This window comes from Epinephelus lanceolatus, chromosome 9, assembly GCF_041903045.1.
Source record: "Epinephelus lanceolatus isolate andai-2023 chromosome 9, ASM4190304v1, whole genome shotgun sequence".
Classification (NCBI taxonomy): domain Eukaryota; kingdom Metazoa; phylum Chordata; class Actinopteri; order Perciformes; family Serranidae; genus Epinephelus; species Epinephelus lanceolatus.
In genome coordinates this window covers 12,356,287-12,377,111 of record NC_135742.1, presented here as the reverse complement: position 1 = coordinate 12,377,111, position 20,825 = coordinate 12,356,287, and the positions used below count along the sequence as shown (strand labels likewise).

General features: G+C 42.0%; 1 protein-coding gene across 2 annotated transcripts; it reads right to left on the bottom strand.

The window, feature by feature from the left end:
• Nucleotides 1-1,303: 1,303 nt before the first annotated feature.
• On the bottom strand, nucleotides 1,304-20,778 carry scarb2a (scavenger receptor class B, member 2a). 2 transcript variants are annotated; one of them, XM_033619476.2, is made up of 13 exons: nucleotides 20,256-20,778; nucleotides 15,537-15,694; nucleotides 14,901-15,048; nucleotides 14,385-14,579; nucleotides 13,458-13,549; nucleotides 11,989-12,108; nucleotides 10,386-10,564; nucleotides 8,387-8,505; nucleotides 8,032-8,105; nucleotides 7,856-7,907; nucleotides 7,618-7,770; nucleotides 5,407-5,454; nucleotides 1,304-5,084 (listed from the first exon to the last, which is right to left on the bottom strand). In XM_033619476.2, the coding sequence occupies exons 1-13, from the start codon at nucleotides 20,376-20,378 to the stop codon at nucleotides 4,953-4,955; spliced, it is 1,593 nt and encodes a 530-aa protein (XP_033475367.1). In that variant the 5' UTR covers nucleotides 20,379-20,778; the 3' UTR covers nucleotides 1,304-4,952. The 2 variants fall into 2 exon arrangements, with proteins under 2 accessions (XP_033475367.1, XP_033475368.1); XM_033619477.2 differs by lacking the exon at nucleotides 5,407-5,454.
• Nucleotides 20,779-20,825: the final 47 nt, after the last annotated feature.

Sequence of the window (20,825 nt, the reverse complement as noted above, 5' to 3'; positions counted from 1 at the left end):
GTAAAACCAGCACTGCCCTCCCTTAGTTCCAGTCATACCTCCTCAACAGACATCAATTCATCTCTATCAACGACTGCAGATGGACCATAGTTCCTGTCACCCATGGTGTCCCCCAGAGTTCAGTGCTTGATCCCCTTATCTTCATCCTTAACATGCTGCTGCTTGGACACATCCTCCTCCACCACGACCTCCAGTTTCACTGTTAATGCCAATGATACACCAAAACAGTCTTCTTCCACTTCTATAATAATTACCTGCCTCCGACCCCCGCTGTCACTTACTGCTGCAGGAACAACCATGCACTTGTAACATCCAGGCTGGCCAGCTGCAACAAAATCATCTATGGTACCACAAACAAAGTCCTTAATAAACTCCAGTATGTATGGTCACAAACTGGCTCATGTGACAAGTAACGAGTCCATACAAAAGATTTAGTTCAGACAAGCATCATCTATTAAACTAAGACTAACTTAAATAAACACTAGAATGTGTAGGTCAGCAAAGTCAGTAATGAAATCCATGCCTGGATGTGTGTCAGGTGTGCTGCAGAGGTGCTGAAGTTGCAAACCAAAAACCAATGAGGCAGGGTGGACATCTGCTGCAGAAAGAGAGTGAGTGAAAACATGAGGCAGCTTTCATAGCCCGGAAGGCCCAGGTGAACGGCCCTCCCATGTCAGCCAACTGCCAGATGAGGTTGGTTGAAACATCCTCCAAGACGGTGGGAGGGGCGTCACAGTATACAACTCTCTAGTACCTGCTCACGTGACCACATCACCCCAATCCTCCACAACCTCGACTGGCTCCCAGGTTGGATTAAACATAGGATAAACATTAAGATTATAACTCATTACTACATTTATTTAAATTCAAACCTGTGTAGGTTGAGAAAATTCGTTTTTTGAACACTGGACAATTTAATTGTTATATATCTGGGAAGCCAAACTAAACTAAACTAAACTAAAATACAGCTGCAAATATTTAAATTTTATAATATTCAAATATTAATTATACCAAAAAAAGGTAATCTACTTTAACTTTAAAAGTGGGAAATTCAAACCACATAACCACATATGAGACTGTTCTAATACTCAGTCATTATATCCTCATTACTGATGATTATTTATTAAAACTCACATTGTTTAAATATCCTGTCAGCAACAATAGTCAAATCTACAATATCATCACAATATCAAGAGGTATTTGATAAAATTCTCCTTATATCTGATTTTCTCCATATTTTATAACCACACACTGATCCATATTCTCTCTCTGACAGTTGTACAAAAGACAGCAGACGACTGTGTGAACTTTGCACTTGACTGCAACTTTTATTTTTTTGCAAATACACTATAAATGTTTACAAAAGCACTGTAGAAACATCTGTGCAGTGTAAATTATCAAAACTAAAAATGGATATTACTTTGAATTCATTTTGCACCTCACATGACAAGAAGGATTGTCATTTTCAGCAGCAAAACAAATCGGTATATCTCAAGAGGAAACGTCTGTTAGTGACTTCAGAACATCGAAATCAGGGGGGGGATACGTTTTTCTTTTTTTACACCGAAGAGCAAATGAAGGGAAAGTAATAAGAAAGGATGGTATGGCACTAGTGCTCATCCCTGAAGGAGGGCTTCATTCATCAAGATAGGGTACACAGCATCATCGCTTTACTCAGTCATCAAGATAATCAGCCTTCCAGTAAAACAAACAAACAAAAAAAAAGTATCACTCCAGTTTTGACAGAAATCGGCTCCACAAACACAAATGTACTCACACAAATTCTCAAACACCCGAATCTTAAACTTTCATGAACACTCTCACAGACATTTTACAGGTCTCTGACAGCTCCCAGTGTCACATACTGGTCCATCTTTTTACACTTTTTTTGTACTTAAAAAGTGAAAATAAATTGAAATGTTCAAAAATGAAATGTTGAATATTAAAAAAAAAAAAACTAAATCACACTATGGAAAAAAATACTTCTATACAACTAACAAAAAAATAAATCACAAATTCAGGGGAAAGAAAATACATAAATATAGTGTGGCCCCTAACAAAACAATTTATTTTACACAACTCTGTATTGCTTTGTCTTACATAATACTGAGATCTGCTCACAGAGAGCATTGATTACTTTTGTTTGCTCTTGCATCAGGTGACAAAAAAAGCAATACTCATCAAACTACCATCACGTGAAATTTCTGTTTTCTTGCCTTGATGTAAAAAGGCACATACACATATAAGTTCACGCAACACTGCTGCAAATACTTCACATAAGTGGTGGCACGATTTAAAGAAACAAACAAACAAAAAAAAAAGTAGGCAGGGGTTTTTGTGGCACAACCGTTATCACAGAGGAGAGTAAACATAGCGCCAGGGCAGATCTATGTGGGTTATCTTTGGTCAAGCAGGGATGAGCCAATAGGCTTGAAGAATTGGACTCAAAGGTCAGTGTAGTAGAAGTCAGACAGTGGAGGAGTGATGGCTCAGGTGTGTTTGAACAGACGCTGTACAAGCAACACACACACACACGACTCTCGGGATTAAGGTCTCTAAGGTTCAAGTTTTTCATAAAGGTGGATAACGAATGAGTTTGCACAAGGCGGTGGTCTCTTGCATGTAGGTGGGATAAAGAAAAGGCCTTTAGTGAATTGATTTAATACTTTCGACCTCTCCACCACAGTGTTATTAATCCCAGACTTCTGACATATGAAGTGGCTCACCTCCAGTGAACTGTTACTATAATAAAACCCCAACAATACACGTGATATGGTCAAGATCATCTGCTTATAAGAGGAATGAGTGTGTTAAGTGTGATAAATTTTACAAAGTGTTGCTAGTGATAACTGTAACTGCTAATTCCAATAAATGGCAGCAAGCTTTGGGCTTTGTATCTTGTGCTCGGGTGTCAAAGAGGTTGGCGACACAGGAAGGCCTTGAAGAAAAAGCCTCTGCAGACCAACCTGGAGAAGAATACGAGCACGTTGTGTACACATACTGTATGTACAATACAAATCCATAAGTTATGGCATTTTGTTTTTTAGCAGCAATAACAAATACAAAAGTATATCAAAAGAAGACACTCCATGTGCTGAAAAGCAAATAACACAGAGGCGTGGATGTGTGTTTAGAACATCCTTCATAACCAATACTAGCGAGGACAAACCATTGAAATGTATTGAACATATGGACCACCTGCATTGAAATGAACAGGACAAATAAAACAACAATGAAAATACATGGGGCACAATTTCCAGGCAAAGTGCAGGGAATTTTTTCCACGCTGACAGTATTATGGCCTTAAATTCACTTCCCATTTGCGACTACCACTGAGACAAGACAAGTGTGTTGGACATAAAAATGAAAACACATGAAACGTAAGACAAACAGTGATTCAAGTGCTGTGTGCTGCGGTTTTGCCTGAATGCCTACAGCTCCTTGGCAAACTGAATGACTGCACAGCGGCGAGTGGTGCGCAGGACTCCCTCAACAAAACCCCCAGTGATTCCCCTTTTTTTTTTTTTTTAATAGTCACGGCACTTTGACAGTGTCTTTGACAGATCAGCTGTAAATATATATAATAATAAGAGGACAAAAAAAACCTGGTAGCCTTTGTGTGAGGACTGGTTTTAGCAATCCAAATTGTGCTTTCTCTAATAAGTAACAGTGTAGACGTGCAGGAGCGGTCAACACCAGAGCAAAGTTAGTGTCTTTCAGCATACCTCGAAGGACTGCTTGCTGGATTTGGTCAGAGGTATCTCAACATTTCCCCTTTAACATTATGTACAATAATGACAGAAGAGATTTCCAGCTTATTTGAACAATGTATGAACACGAAGAACACGCTGAACCGTTATAAGGCAGAAAGCAGGTTCAAGTCTCCCTTGTAAGTTCTGTGGGTGTTTTTTCTTTCCTTTTTGTGTTGAATGTGTGATGAAGTCTAAGAGAGGTGCAGCTACAGGTGGCAATTCTAATAATTTCACAGCTAAGTGGTCATCACCTTCGCTAATGATGACTTGGAAATGTAGCTGGATGTCTTTTAACTAGTGTTCTGTAGAGGAGGAGGAGGGGGAGATCCAGGTGTCACTACACTGTGCCTGCATCAAGAAAAATAGTTGCCCATTGTCCATCAAAACAAGACACTGAAGTGTAAAGGTGCACACACACTTTCACTAACCGATACTGGAAGTGCGTTGTGTGAGTGTGCGTGTGGGTGCACTAATATATCTTAGGAAAAAAAAGGCAAAAGTTTGGCTCAGTGTTTTTCTTTTTACAAAAACGATATGCTAAGTTCACTTTTGTTAGCAAAACCATTTTATCCTCCGAGCACAGGAGCTCTAAGTTTTGTCCTATTCAGTTGACAGGGGGGCTTTTTTTAAATCTGTTGGCTTGAAGTTTCCTCTTATGGGGAGGAAAAGAGCAAGAATGCAACAGTAACAACACCCACTGTTGTTCAGGTGAATACTAAAACTCTCTTTGAGCGACATCAGCCGGCAGCGTCTGCTCAGAAGATCATGCATCCTTGTGCGACAGCGACACCTATGCTACCGTGTTCCCTCAGAAGAATTATGGAAAAAAAGGCTTGTCCTGGCCAAGCCCGCCCAGAGTCCCTTCATCATCTTCAAAGGCCGACCAGGACAGAGACGAGGAATAAGAGTGTGGGAGTTTGTTGTGTTGCAGTACGGCAGGCAGTGAGGGCCATGCTCAGCAGGTACAGTAGAGGAGGACAGACAGTCATAAGTGGGCTCAGCGAGAGGAGCAATGTCTTTGTCGACTAAACATTTACTGGGGCTTGTGTCCCACCCCTTTCCCTATCCTCCCCACCACCCCCAAAATAAGTGAAAAAGAGCCCGCTGTGTGTGCAAACCCCCACCCGTGGTAATGTAACACCGCTGTGCTGCTCCCTCAGCCCCCTTCCTGAGCTCCACACTTGGGGAGGGGATCCTCGATCAACACTTCTGGGCCTCCACTGGAGACATGGCGATGTAGGAGCCGTTCCTCATCGGCTGGTTGGCTGCCGTTTCTGACGGCTCGTCAGGTTTGTCGCTGACCTGAGTGTAGGCCGTGTCGTCTTTCGCCGTCTGGATGGGAGGATGGAAAGTGTTAGTACAAACCATCGAAGTGACAACACGACCAAATATTATTTTGTACTGAATACTGACATCAAAATGTTAATTTATGCTTTGAGTGAAATGCTCACAGTAAACCACATCAATCTGAATATTCACAACCACCACAGAAAGCTTTTTAACTTAAGAAAAATAAAGAATTAACACTGTGAGGCGAAAATTTTAAAAAGCAACATAATGACCCGTAAAGTTAATTAAAAATGACAATAATCGGAGATGATGGATAACAAATTAAAAAAGGAGAATTGCAAACAAGGCAAAAATGAAGACTTACAGTAAAAGAATGAAAAGCTTCAGTAAAATCAATACGTTTTACTTCATTCTAAAACAGAAAAGGAAAAAAGGGGGGGTTACAGAAAATTAAAATTAGAACATGGTTAATACAACTTCTTCACATTGCAATTAAGCATGTTTTAACATTTTCTCAATGCTAAGCTAACTGTCTATGCTTTAATGCATGTGTGCATGTTAAAGGAATAGTTTTTGGAAAATATTCACATTCTTAATGAGAGTTAGATAAAAAGATTGATGCAACTCCTACGTCTGTATACTAAATATGAAACTACAGCCAGAGGACAGCTATCTTAGCTTATTTAAGCTTAAGGACTGGAAACAGGGGCAAACTGCTAGCTCTGGCTCTGTTCCAAAGGCAACAAAATCCAAATATCAGCACCTCTAAGGCTGAGGAATTAGCATGCTAAATCTGGTTTGTTAAAAATGCACAAAAAAAAAAGACAGATTTTCAGGACAGAGCCAGGTCAGCTGTTTCCAGTCTTTCAGCTAAGATAAGCTAAGCTGTCTTCTGACTTCAGCATAAATGCATGAGAGGGATCTCAATCTGCTCGTCTAACTCTCCCCAAAAAAGCAAATATTTGCCAAAAATATCAAACTATTCTATTAACATGCTTCAAGTGACTCTCTGCACAGTCAATAACCTGAACTTAAGTAATCTGAGGCCGATGACTGTCAGGGCTCAGATCTACATCCTGCACTACTAAAGATAAGAGAGGTGAACACGTGCTGTACATTGTTCTCAGGGCTATTCTGGTTCAATGCACTTTGCTACTCATTAATGCTAAGCTAGCCCATAGCTGCACTGACCAAACGGGAACTGAGAGCCTGGTTACACCTGGTATTAACATGTGTCTTGGGCACAAGTGGACATGACCAACATGATGCATTAGCCCCATTCACACTGCCTGTTCAAGGTGGGAATGTCGCGCCGTTAATCCACCTCACCATTCTGTATATAAAAGTACAATCACGGGATGGGTTGGCAGAGCTGTCTCGCCTTTAAACCATTTTGAGGACATGTTATGTGCTATGTATGCTAGCAGAAGTTAGCAGCTAACTTGATAAAGAAGTACCAACAAAAAATATCTGCAAATTAAGGAGACAATGAACTCCAGGAGCTCCTTACCCTCCAAGCAGAGGACAAGATCAGCAACCATATAACAGGGATGGTAAATGATCATTACTGCTACCTTATGCCATTAAAGAGTTGCCGATGCATCTGTTATATGTCACACTAGAATCACACACTGGAGGTCATTTGGTCCTGTATAAAAAATGCAAATCTGGCGTAACGGTTCGTTCTTGCTGCCGTCCTATCGCGGGATCTCTGTGTAAAAAGGGCTACTGTCATCCAATCAGTCAAACCATTTGCTGAGGTGGTCTAGGACGCATCTGAGCAGGTATCTTTTGTAATAAACGCTAATGTGTCCTGATGCACCCTGACAAGGACTACATCATCGGTGCAGAATGTGGTGGTTGTTTTGGTGACAGCGCAGAAACGCTCTATGACTTGCTGGTTTTACGATGAGCTGGACAAAATGTTGCGGGACCATCCATCAATTTGCCCTATATTAGGAGACATGTTGAGTCCTGTTGACAGCGATATCTCCAGTGGTGCCAAAACATCCGCTAAGGTGACTAGCAAGCAGCGCGCAACTGGATGTCATAACTGTTTGCAGGGCCCTTTGACCTTTCAGTGTAAAAGACACAGGCAGTAATGTGATCTGTGGCCACCTGGTTATAGACACGTGTGTGAACAACAATATGTCTAGGCTGTCCACTTTCGGATCACTAAAAACACACGTTAATCCAGGTCTAAACAGGCTCTAGGATCCTGAATACAAAGATGCAACGACTGTTAGCAAACATTCAGCAAAGGAAAAAAAGCACCACTGGATCCAGAATTGTAGAAAAACTGCTCATGCTGGCTTTGCGGTGCAGAAACCATGCAATGCGTTAGTAAAGATGCTCGTAGCTTGGAGTTAAGCCTGCAGCAGCTCAGTGTGGAAACTGTTAGCCATGCAAAAACCCACTCTAAAAAACTGCAGCATTTACTGTGACATATTACCACTATCTATTATCAGTCTCATCTACACTGTGAGCTAATGTCAGCAGGTAGCACACACGTTCCACACTGTGTGGTTTAATACTACAGTTCAGTCCACAGCAACACAGAGGGGGAAGTTCTTACCTTCTTCTGGCGGTTTCGGCAAAACAAGACGACAAGAACCAGCAGCAGGATGATGCCCATGCCCACGATGAGCAAAGGGAAGTTTGACACAAGTGTCACAATGAGGAGCAGCGTCCTCATCTGGGAGGCAGACTCATCGTCAATAGTCGCCGTCTGGAGAGAGATGATTATTAATTTGTGGTTCACTTATAGTCATGAGAACAGGTTGGTTTCAGATTGTACTGATAAATGTCCTCACCTCATTGACAAACATGATGGGGAAAATGGTCTCGTTGATGAACTTGGTTTTGCTGAGAGAGCAGAGAGAGAGAGAAATGGAGGTCAGAGAGGACATCTGGCTCAACATGTGGCCGAAATGAGGACACAAATGTGGCAACAGCGAAGTGTGTCAGAGTTCAACAAAGTTCGACTTACGGGAAGCCTTGGACTCTTTTCAGGATGATATTGAGCTGAGCTCTCTTGCAGGCACGAATGGGCACTCCTGTAGTCTGAAACACAGAAATTAAAATACGTTACTTTTACAGCTAAGAAACTTTTTCTTTTATATTTTCTTTAAATCTTTAATTCTGTTTCTGTTAGAAAAAATATCAAGTTTTTAAAAAGTAACTTAAGTTGACCAAAAAGCATATGAAGGACCTTCAGTGCAAACAAAAACAAACAGAGCTATCACTATTAATCAAAACAGACCGTCATAAACCAACAGATCAAGGTTCAACACAGATTTCTCCACATGGCTCTAATCTGTCAGTATATTAAGTATCAGTTGTACCGGTTGCAGGTCGAGGTACGTCTCATGTTCTTCCTTGTTGGGGTTGAGCCCATCAATGGCGTTGATGTACTTAGGGTCTGCTTGGTAAAAGTGGGGGAAAGACACCACAATGGGAGCACCTAGAAGGAAAAAATGAGGCAAACATGAGTGTTTGTATCCTCAGATGACTCTAAACAACAAGGGCTGTAATAAAGATTAAAGACACGTGAGATAAGATTAAAGGTACTTTGTAGGGGTGTGGATGTACAGGTACAAAGAGGTGACATTTTAAAGGACAACCCTGAATGCCTGACCCCTTCAGTGAGGGGATCTAGTGGCTCTGTTATGTTGTGGGGGTCATTTTGCTGGCATGGTTTAGGTACACTTTTCCCCTTAGAGGGAAGGATCATTACAAATTAATACAAAGGCCCAATTCTATTTCTTATTTTTACCCCTACCCTTCTTTTTCGAGTGTCACTTTGCCCCTTGGAACAGAGTTACAAGTGTTGTGGTTGAAATATTTGACTATGAAATGGGACAACCCTTTCAGACTACGATACATCACCTGGATCATCATCGTCACTGATGGCATAAGTGTATACAGAAGCGACCATGGCAATCATTTTATTACCACAATGACAGGAATTTGTTCACAACTTAAGTTAACAATCAGATCAAAAAAGTCTTCAAATAAAAAAGAACACCATACACCTACATACCCTGCCAGTCTGTACTGATATTAGAGGAACAGTAACAAGTGCAGCAACTTCACTGCTGGACTTCAGCGCTCTGCACCACCATCATGAAAACACTGAATAAGAGTAAATGTGTTTTGGAGGATTGATCTTCATCCCTCCAGTGGTTCAGATTTGTATATTCAATGCCAAGACACACTGAAGCTGTTCTGGCAGCACAACACCTCACTAACACTTTTATTTATTTATACCATCTGTATATCTATAACTGATAAAGGGCAGCAGATAGTGAGATTGAGTTAGGGTTTGATAATCGATTAGCTTACACAGTAAAAACAAGTGTTCCTGCAGCAGTAAACATCTTCTTTTTATCTTTTCTTTTCATCATTTATCTTTTTCATCCTTTATTTATTCACTTAACAGCTCAATTGTACTTTCTTTAAAGTTATATTTCTACATACAAAAGGTCTAAATGCTGTTTTGAAGCCACTTAAAGGAATAAATAACCTGGTGAAGAAATGCTGACACTTTTATCTATTTGTTATTTTGTGGCATTAAAGTGGCCACATTTAAATATGCTTAGATAAAAAGGGGCTATAAGCAACATCATTTGTTTTTGGTTTTTTGGCACGAAACTGCTGCAGCAGATGTTTTTACACAGAAATCTAAAAATTGTTCCATTTATGTACGCTGTGAGAGATCATATGGAAAAGACACTGAGATGACTTCATTTTTTAACCACATGCAGTTTCAGAATGAAACCACTTTGCACATGACATGACAACAGGGCTTGATCGTGATTGGCTCCAATAGAAGCACCACAAAAATCACTCCAATCAGGCACGTTTGCCTCATATGAATCAGAGAAGCGGAGACAGACAACCAGTCAGGTTATAGCTACATCATCCATATACTTAGGTGTTTCCTCCCACTGTGACTGTACCTTGGAACAAAAAAATACTAATCTTAAAAAAACTGCCTGTAAATCAATCCAGCAGCAGTGTAGTACAGTTACAATGGCATATCTGCAGTGATACTACACTGTCCTCATGTGTCAGCCCTTATCAGAGCAATCACACTCCGCTCAATGACCACCATAAAATACTTCAATAGCCTCCACACACAGACAGCACAGTTAATCATTGAACCGTGTATTGAGTAAAAATCTGGCGTGCTCAAACAGTTGGGAATGTCAGATACCAGGCAGGGGGACGAGGCTGATGACTGAAAGGACATTTTTTGGGGGTAGAAACAGGAGGGGGGAACTGGGTAACTGGGTCAGACTCTCTGGCAACTGGGGGAGGGAAAACAGGGCAGTGCCTTACCTTCTCGACAAACGCTAACTTTAAGCACGCCAGTGCCAAGACAGTCTCCAGCTGGCACACAGAAGCCCGCATTAGTGGGGTTGTCTTTGGGGCTCATGAGGACGTCATTCGGGGGTGCAAATCGGTACGCCTGGATGCCTTTCACCTCCACGTCTTCCACGTAGGCTAGATGGATAGACCTACGGAAAGAAAACAGTGACTACTTTAGGGAATCATAAAGTAAGGACCACACTTTTTGTCAAGAAGTGTAAATGAAGAGCCATGATGAAGATGAAAACAGCCGTCATCTTTTTCTTAAGACCCAGATACATCAAACCGATATCAAAGAACTAGTGGAAACAAAGCATTTGCTGCCTTCCATCACTTGTGTCTTGGCCAAAATGTTGCACTTGAACACACCACAAAGAAAGACTACAGCCACCAGCATTCTGCGCATGTGGAGAGGAAATAACTCCCCATAGCAGCAAGATATGGTAGTTTGTATTTGTCATTCAAAAAGGGAAACCATAAGACAGACAGGATGAATTTGAGATGTTATTTAGCCAGTTAGCACATTAACATAAACAGTCAGAGCTTGTTTCCATTCAAGAGCTTAACAACTAAAAAATAATATTATCTACTATGACAAGTTTGTTTTGATCTCTTGCCCTCTTGAGTATAGCCGTCTTCTGGTTGTCTTCTCGTGCACTAGGCTGAACTGTCAGATGGATTTCTCTCACTGATGGGCTCCAATGCTGATTAAACATTTAACAGTTGACAAGGGTGAAGGGCGACAAGGGCCGACTAGTGCCAACGGTATGGGTCACAGCAAAAACTATGGTGATAGACCGCCATCAATGGCCCAACACTGACAAACGGCTGACCGTTTGCTTGGTGCGTTAGGGCCCTGATACTGCGTTCATAGAATCAGGCAGCAGTTGACAGCAGACAGAAAACACCTGGATGGCACGGGAACAACAGAATTGCAGGACGGTAAAATGAAACATGCATGACAATATGTTGTGATGGTGTTAAAATATTGTTTACAAAGAATGGCATAAAATATAGCAAAATAATTTTGTGTTTTTATTTTATGTAATTATTCTTGTGATGTCCAATAACTGTCAAGATTGTGCGCATTTTCTCCTTGTGTGAGGGAGCTACGTAACATCTGGATGTAAATTCAGGAAGTTAAGATATTTTAACGCGGCAGCATTACAGCTGCTGACACATTTCATTGACCGCTCCTAATTTTAACGCCCTGCTCTTGTCTGCTAAAATGATATCCAGTTTGCTGGCTAAGTGATCACAGCACTATTCTTTACTCTGCTTGCCAGTTACGGTTATAAAAGTAAATAAGAGTCATAACGACTTCCTGTAAAATCATTGTTTAAAGCCGCCCAAGTATGTCCAAGGCATGCTCTTGACTTCCCGTGCATGTGTTTGAGTTCAATGACAGCCTTATCTCAAGCTGTAATATCCACAACTTGAGTCCTTATCAGCACATTGTGTATGACACAGCTGCAATTTCCTAACTTAACGTCACAGGGAGTTCTGGTCCTCACCCTGCCGGGATACTTTGGCTGTAAACAAATGTGATACCACACAAGTAACATGTGCATACCTGCAGAGATCAGCAGCAAAGATGTAGAGAAGCTCATTCCTGTTAATCAGAGGGTGGAAGACCGCGCCGTCCGTTCCATTGATCATGTTGCTCTGATTGGAAGACCACCACGACATCTTGCTATTAATAAAACAGAAAACAGGTGGTATTAGGGTTGGGTTAGCTGTTCCAAAGACTGAATTCTCTTTTACTTTACTGTTTGAGGCTGAAATGGGTGTAAATTTATCCAATATTTTTACCCCCCCACCCCAAAAAAAGAAGAATAGATTCAGTCCAAAGTCAAAAAATGAGGACAGTATGTGCAGCAGAACTTTGTTTCTTCCTTCAAACCACATTTATCATCTTAGGACATCACAGATTCATCTTTTGACCCTCTGGAATATAAAATCATACACAGAGACCACTTTCCTGCAGAATGAGTACTTTTACTTTTTATTCTTTAAATGGAAAATTCGCCCCCTTTTATGCAGATGTCCAATCGGTGTTGATGGCAAATGTAGTAAATTGAATCAATAAATTCCTCAGTGTGTGCTACCTTTACTGAGAAAGAAGAGTTTCCCTGCTCGCAGAGCCGTGCCAGCAGTATCTACATGTACCAGAATGTGTTGTGTGCAAGCCTTGACCTCCCTTTGCTGCATTCTTACAAGCGTATACTCGACTTTGAATAAATATGGTTGAATATCTGAGTCAGCCAACACACTGTAAAATGTATCCTCTGCACTCGTATTTTGGGGTGCCATTTTTGCTGTAGCTAGTTTGCAATACAAGAGCGGAGAACAAGAAGCCCTGTTTTTAAGCTGCATTCGTAGCACGACTCCTGGCTACACAGAGGCGATATCCAGCCTGTAGTTCTTCCTGCATCCAACTACATCACTGTCACGTCAGATGACAGCACCAGGTGCAGGAAGAAAATCAGATTTGCAGCTGCAAACTCAGCTTTCTCTGTCAATATAACACGCACTGAGGAATTTGTTACTTCAATCGACTACATCTACCATCAACTACTGGACATCCACTTAAAAGGTGGCGAATTTCCCCTTGGGGATCAATAAAGTATTTCTGATTTTCCCTTTAAGTATACATATTGCTGCCAGTAATAAAGGATTAAATTTAAATACAAGACTTTTACTTGTTAGAGTGTTTTTACGCCATTGTATCACTTCTTTTATTTAACTGAAGGCTCTGAATACTCCTCCACTACTAAACTCTATCGTTCAATGCTGGTTACAAAGTACAAAGTCACATCGGGTATCCAAACATTCATTTTGCAATCATGTTCTACATAAAGCCAGGGGAGCAAAGGCTTTCTCCTTTGGACTTCACAGTGCAGGTTGTGTAACTATTGTAGGTGAATGTGAATATCATGACTGAGAGGAAGCAGAAGCCATGTGCTGACAAGAAGGAGCGTTTCCCATCTTTAAGGAAAGCCGGAAAAGGGGAACAAAAAGTTGCCTGATATGAGTCTTTACCTCAGGCCATTCCACGTGTCGATCTTGCCGTAATCCAAGTAGTTCTCCTCACCAGTGTGGAACACAAACTCTCCTTCATGAGTGCCATTTTTCTGCGGAAAACAAGACGGTGTTCAGAGAAAGCTGCTGTGACGGAGAACTGCTCAGGATGCAGCTGAGACAGTGTTTATGTCTGTTGACAAAGGGCGATGGGCATTGTGAAAGAAAAACTGCTTTGTGTACGTCATTAGTATGGCCCTTAGTGTTTTCTCTCACCAGACTCTGACACAGTAAGGCATTAGTCATCGACAGAAGAACACAAAAACATAAAAATTGGTGCTAGAGAGCATGCTTTACATGTAGGCCTGCAACTATTTATTATTTTCATTGCAGATTAAACTGCCAATTATTGTCTAGAATACTCAATTGATCATTTTGTCTATAAAATGCCAATTTTCTACTTCTATTTTTTACAATTACATGTCTTCACATTGCTAATTTTGTCCGACCAACAGTCCAAATCACACAGATACTCAGTTTAATATCGTATATGACAAAGAACGGCATCCGACTCTCACATTTAGGAGGCTGTAAACGGTGAATCTTTGCTTGAAAACTACTGAAACAATTAGTTTACATTCTACTGATCAATTAAATAATAGCTCTATATTTAAAAAAAAATGTAGCACTCAGGATCACAAGGCTGCTGTTGTCACAGCCTGTACCAAGTTGCAGACATTGCTCTATAAACAGGAAGTACAAGCATCTTCCGTCAGCATGTGGCCAATCTCACTTCTCCTGCCACAGGCCTGTCTATTTTTTTAGTAACCCCTGACAACTAACACGCAACAAGCCTTGTCAAGGTTTTTGCACTACAGTAACGCCAAGCGTGGCTCTAAACATATCATCAGGAAGGGGAGTAAATCTTTTTCTTGCCACCACACTCACCTTCCACATCAGACCAAAATATTCGTCCACTTCAGGCTTCATGCTGTGGACCTTCGTGAGAAGAGGGTCTTTGAAGCCCCACAGGACCTCGTGGACAGTGCGGGTCATGAACACATCAACGCCTAGGCTGTTGATGTACATGGAAACAAATGTTCGCAGAAAGAAGGAGTAGGAGTTCAGCTCGTTCATGATCGCCTGAGGATAAAAAAAAAACAGAGAATGGAAAGACTGGATTGGGTTCTGTTGGCAAAACTTAATGTCTTCTTGGTGGGAAAATCTCACGCTAAATGCTGCATTTAAGTTCACTTGTCTTGGTCCAATATGACTGAAGTTTGTATGTTCAATATGTCAAAGTGTCACAATAAAACTAAGAGGACAATGGGTTGGAATGTGTTCAGGGAATCATAAAAAAACACATGCCAATCACATGACTCAATCATAAATCTAAGAGACATGATTACTGGATGCTGCGGGTCATAATAGCAGACATTATCCTGTCCAGACACAATGTCTTACCACAAACGGGATGTTGACGGTCCTGATGATGTCGACCTCAGGGTCACCGGCTGACTTCTCAGGCACAAACACAAAAGTTTTAGGGTTGAGGGCGTAAAGCTTGGTGCCGTTCTCCAGGAAAGTTACATTCTCCCGCGGCCTGTATTCCCTGTTGTGAAAACGACAGTTGGTCCAGATGTCTTTTGTTATGATTTCACACAGCACTAACAAAATGATGCCAAAAGAACCAGATGCAAGATGTCATTCCTTAAACATGGATCTGGCCCAGAAAACCAGAAGGCCCAACCCTAAATGAACCTGCATAAGTTTCTGTCCAGTTTTGGGCACAAGCCTGATTAAAAACCCAAATTTCCACTGTTAAAAAAACAACAACAGACATTTGTGACACAGGGACAATCTAGGAATATACAATTCAGTTCGGAGCAGAACTGTCGTGGCAGAACGTACTCTGGAGATGAGAAGTTGAAACTTAACTATTTCATAAAAAATAGAGCACTCTAACACTGTGAAATTGGTGAGAACCCACTCAAACCTGGGGGAATGATGAGAAATTACGGCCTTGGCCAGGTCAGGCCCAATTGGGTTTGGACAGAGAATCAAAGCTCTAAACTCTTTGGGTCTTGATATTAAACCTACCTGTAAGTATAGGGTCCAATCTGTTTAACAGCTGCTTTCCCACCCATCATGAATTCTTCTGCATTCGTCACATTGAAGAAGTAATACTCCATATAAACAGGAGGAGGTGGATTCTTCCATGATTCAAACACTTGGCTCTTCTCTGTCAAAGTGATTTCCTATCAACAAAGAGCAAAAACAATACACATTCAGATTAAGACAAACAGCAGCAGAGATCCTTAATGAGTTTCGAGAGCTTTGCCACTCAGATTTTACACTTTGGTGGTTTTATTCGCATTTGGCCACTTTCAGGGCTCTTCACTGTTCTGAACGAGTGCCATCTGAGAGCACACATGGCACTTTTCTGCAAGGAGCTGGTGCCGAGCCAAATAACCCCGAAATCCAGAGGGAAGCAGAGAAAAGTCCTTCATAGCTGCGAAAAAAGAGTCAGGACAGGCAGAATTTTTAGCAAAACTGCACCCAGTCTCTGACCTCAGCAAGCTTGGGCAAGTCTGACTCTGGGCTACTACTCAGCCCACGTATCACAGCAACATGTTGCAATAATAAAACATGACATTTCTGCAACATTAGCCGTCAAACGACATGCTGATTGTCAGATGAGTGTTTGTATCCTGACTACGCAAGGCAGAGAATCCACAAGAAATGTAGAGGGAGGTTTAACTCTGAGTGGTCCCACGCATGTTTTGACTGTGATCATGTGGAGAAAAACAAGCCTGAAAGTTGAGGCCAGTAGCAGGTAGCCTTTTGTGACATAGCCGTGTTGCCACATGTCTGAACATGTGTGCCGCAGACTATTTATCAGCTGTACAGGAAAACAGCACAACCTCAAGGCGACTTCCAATGTGTTAACTAGAAGTGTTTGTTACCGAGGGAAATAAGCAAGCTTTTCCATCTTCAAGGTGTATTTTTAAACTTGGGAAAGGGTAAGTGGCCCACTTCCTCCTGTGTCTTTTTCATTGAGAGTTCCTGAAAACCTTCCGTCCCCTGAGTACAGCAAGATGCACTTGAGAGAGGCTATACATTGTCTTCTGCAGTCAGTCGCTGTTGAGAAGCTGTAGTTTAAGGTGTGGCCAGCACTTCCTGTTTGGGTTTCAACTTCCGACCTTCAAAGATGTTTTTTGCTCTATATAGAACGGTTTCTACGGTTTTCTTGCATCATCTCTCCTTTGTTGCTTCCCATGTTAGATTTTGGAAGGGTTGAACCAAGATATCTGCCCTGATAGTCTGATAAAGATTAATGCTGGCTAAAGTCACACGTAACTCACGTATATGTGATCATGAATTATATCCTTTACCCTGGTACCCTTTGGACATTTAACAAAAAATATTTGACCGGTTAAGGGCTGCAACTTATGATTATTTCCATTATCAATGATTCTGACGGCCTCATGTCATTTTGCAGAAGTGGCCCCAGGACAAAGCAAGTATCTCTGCTGTCAAATGTTCAAACGTACTGAAAAATTCCCATCTCTATGTCTCAGAGCCCAAAATGACATCTTCACACATCTTGTTTTGTTCAGTTAACGGGACAAAACCACAAGACATTCAGTTTACAATGATATATAAACAGAAAAGCATCAAATCCTCACACTGATGAGGAAAATTGATCAATTAATTGACTAATCACTCCAGCTCTAAAGGGATTTGTTGTGCTCAGCACGTTTATGACCCTGTATTGTTCTCTGAATGTCTGTTTTTTGTTACTACAAATCAAGAATTGCAGATGTTGCATTGCACAATCTTAGATTCAACACAGGAAACTATCACAGTCAATTATCTGTTGGGTTGACGTCGCAGCTGGTAACTACTTCCAAAAAAATGGACTTTGAGGTATTTAAGAAGTGGGAGCCCTCTGAGTCTTCAGGATCGTTTACTCTGCTTCTTAATTAAAAGCTGTAGTGAAACCAGGTGATGCAACAGAAATGTATGCCTGTCATGAGCAGTCAGCAGCGCACTACACAATGTTATAAAACATCATACTAAACCAGCAGAAATGACCTAATTTGCTCCCTTTTGAAAAACAGAATACAAACTGTCACTCTTGAAACAGGCGTTGGCCTTGTCTGGCATTTTCCCCCCGCAGTGTAAAGTGTGACTGTAGCCTGCATGAATCCCTGTGTTTGCCCACCTTGAACAAAGGTCTCTCAAAAGGCCTTCATCTGAGTTATATGGACATCATTTATCTCTCTGAAACAAACCTTGATCTATCACACACATGAAAAACAAGCGAGGGACAGAGTGGAGAGGTTTGTCGGTGTAATGAAAATACAGTGTTATTCATTCACTAGTTGAGAGGCTGTATGAGATAGAGAGACTCAAGCTAAACAGAGTTAACTGGTCCTTAGTCAAACACCTTCAGGCACAGCTAAGGTGTGGCGTGACAAGATCCTGGTTTGAACGGCAGGTGACAAAAAAGTTAGTGCATAATAAAAACATAGAAAGTGGTGCGTCATTGGCATATTGTGAGCTGAAACATGCTGTGTTGTACCAGCATTACGTTGTTCTTTAATGCTTTAAAGCTCAATCAGTCATAGTAGCCTGAAAAGTCTCCTCTCTCATACAGAGCTGGGAGGAGGAGTGGCACGAGTGGGTGTTTTCTTTTTTAGTTTCCTTGTCTTAGCAGAACAACTCGGGATAGGCTGCGGCTGGAAGAACAACAAGGCACAACGAGGGTGCACGCTCGCAGGCAGAAATCTTGCCCCCAAGGCCAAGAAGTCTGTCAAATTCCTCGCATGGCTGTATTGCTGCCTCCCTCCACACCCAGCTCAGCAGACATACAGAGTCTGTGTCCTGGAGGTAGATCGTCCCACACAACTAGGCTGCATCGTTATTACAGAGAGCCACATTCAGACATCAGATTAGGTAGATTTCTGGAGTCAGTTCAGTATGTCCGGCCCAGACTGTGGCTAAAGAGGATTAGTAATGCTGTCATTTCATGTAATCGCCGGCCACATCAGAATTATGTCCCCCGTTGATGAACTTTGACCAACTCTTTTAATTTGGGTCCCCTGGGACGCTGCCGTGTCTCAGAATGAGACACAAATGAGCCCCCGACCTAAATTTAACAGCAGGAGGGGGAAACTGTGTCAGGAAGGAGGCTGTTTGTGAGTCCCACAGTTGGACAAATAGTGTGTCAAGCTTTTCGGCAGAGCTTTTTCTTTAAGTACGCGGGCCACTTTAATAAGAAGCGAAGAGATTTTAAAGTACAGAGTTTGCGCAGCGCATCCAACAGAGTGATTCATGTCAGTAAGAGGAATGTGAGGTATTTTGAAGGGAATAGAGCAGCAGCAGCATGTCTGCAGGGTAGGATAGGGTGTCAGCTGCCACCACCCCATCACCCCTGCATGCCCTAACTTAACTGGGGCACCAGTCCACAGAAATGTAGACACGTCACTGCATGAGTCCAGCCACACTTCCATGTAATTTAAATCAAAACCTGTATCAGGAAATAATGTTTAGCCAGATTCCAAAAGGTCAATGAGCTCACTGAAATAAAACCTGTGTCTCGGTTAGAGATTAAGCTTTAAGTGATTTGTGAGCTGTGAAGACTCAGAACAGACCAGTATTGCAATTTGATGAGAATATGTAGGGGATTCCTGATGCATTTGAAGGACTCACACGTTATATTCTCAAACATTTGCCCTTGAAATAGCTTTAATTCAACATTTGTCCGTGTTTTGGACACATAAGGACAGCTTGTCTGGTTTATACAAGCTGCACTCTTGAGTATCAGTAAGGTGGATGCATGCCATTCATCCTCCCCTCACCACATCATGTAAAACTTGCCACAGATCCACCACTGGAAGTCCCTGACTTGCCTGTCCACTCACCCAGGCTCCCTTCCCCCATTCCTCCAGACACGGGCACACCTCCCCCCTAACAACCCACCGTGTCCCCACTGGCTGAGATTCCTACTACTACTACTACTCACTACTACTACTACTACTACTACTGGTAACCCTCCTCTGATAGTGAACCGTCATGGAGTCAGTATATCAAGGCTGGATCAACAGAAATGTGTCACCGGGTCATGCGCAAAGCGCTGGGCAGATTTAGCTAAACGCTTCAGTATCAGCATGCAGAGAGAACATATCGTGCTTTTTCCTCATTTCTCCAGGCTCCCTTTCATTCAGGAAAAATAAATTGAATCCTGTAATGACTCGTGATATGGTATAAACGTCAAAGGGATGTGACAGGAGATAGAAAATGCCATTAAAATGGGGTAAGGTCATGATGAACTCACCCCTGAGAGTCACACAGTCATAATTCCCCTTTTGGGAGTTAAGGGGATTTCTACCTGCAGCCTGCAGCCTGCAGCGTAGCGTCTATTTCAGGGTCTTTGAGTAACGTTTAAAACATACATGCTGATTTGTCATCATGTCTTGGATAAACAACCCGAAGCTGCATGTAATGGGACTTACACGCTGCACAACCTCGGATCATGCGGATTCATGATAGCGCTGAGCTGGAGCTGCACACTGCAGCAAAATATAAATTGCCACTTAGGTAAAGAGTTAAATTAAGACAATTAACACACTGGGTTATATCTGCATGTAGGCTACTGACCAGCAGTGAGGTGCTGAATGATGGACCACTGCAGATGAAATGCTTTAACATTTAAATCCCCCTCAAGTGTGACAGATGGAGGGAGTGTGAAAGGAAGGGAAACATTTAAATAAAGACAACAGCTTTTTAACAGAAGAGTAGATTCAAGCTCACCTTTTTTAACCGGCTGTGGATCATTGTTTGGAAGACTTGAGCCACGACCAGGGCGATCCCCACTATCAGGAGGTGAGCGCACACGATCCCGGTGGCGTAAATGGCACAGGATCTCCGAGTCATGATGCCGGGCGGATGTGCTGTCCTCTCGGGGCAGATAAAAAAAACTTTACTGAAGTCGGTGATAACTTCCCAAGAAAAAAAATAAAGAATCAAACTAAAGATAGCGATGTTTGGGGATGGCGAGAGCTCGGATATCCGCCGTCTCCTGAGCAGCAGCTGGGCTTCAAAGTTCTCTGATCACCGCCCGGTGATAGTGTGGTGGTGTTCCCGGTGTGGCTGCGGGTAGAAAAAATACAAAAAATATTGGCACTTTTCATCAACAAAAATGAACACTTAAAGAAAGAGGGAGAACTGAGCTGCTCGGAGGCGGTGGTGAAATGAAACAGCAGCTCTCAGTACATCGCAGAAGAAGAGCTGTCCACCTCCTCCCCTTCCTCTACGCATTAATGAAGCCGGTCAGGCGAAAAGCGTCGTTTTGGGGAGGCTGCATGGGCGGTGGGTGTGTTT

Coding starts and splice junctions, on each gene's coding strand:
- scarb2a (XM_033619476.2), bottom strand. CDS start 20,378: ATGACTCGGAGATCCTGTGCCATTTACGCCACCGGGATCGTGTGCGCT. Junction 12,109..13,457: donor GACACGTGGAATGGCCTGAG/GTAAAGACTCAT, acceptor TTTTATTAATAG/CAAGATGTCGTGGTGGTCTT. Junction 7,908..8,031: donor AAAAGAGTCCAAGGCTTCCC/GTAAGTCGAACT, acceptor CTGCTCTCTCAG/CAAAACCAAGTTCATCAACG.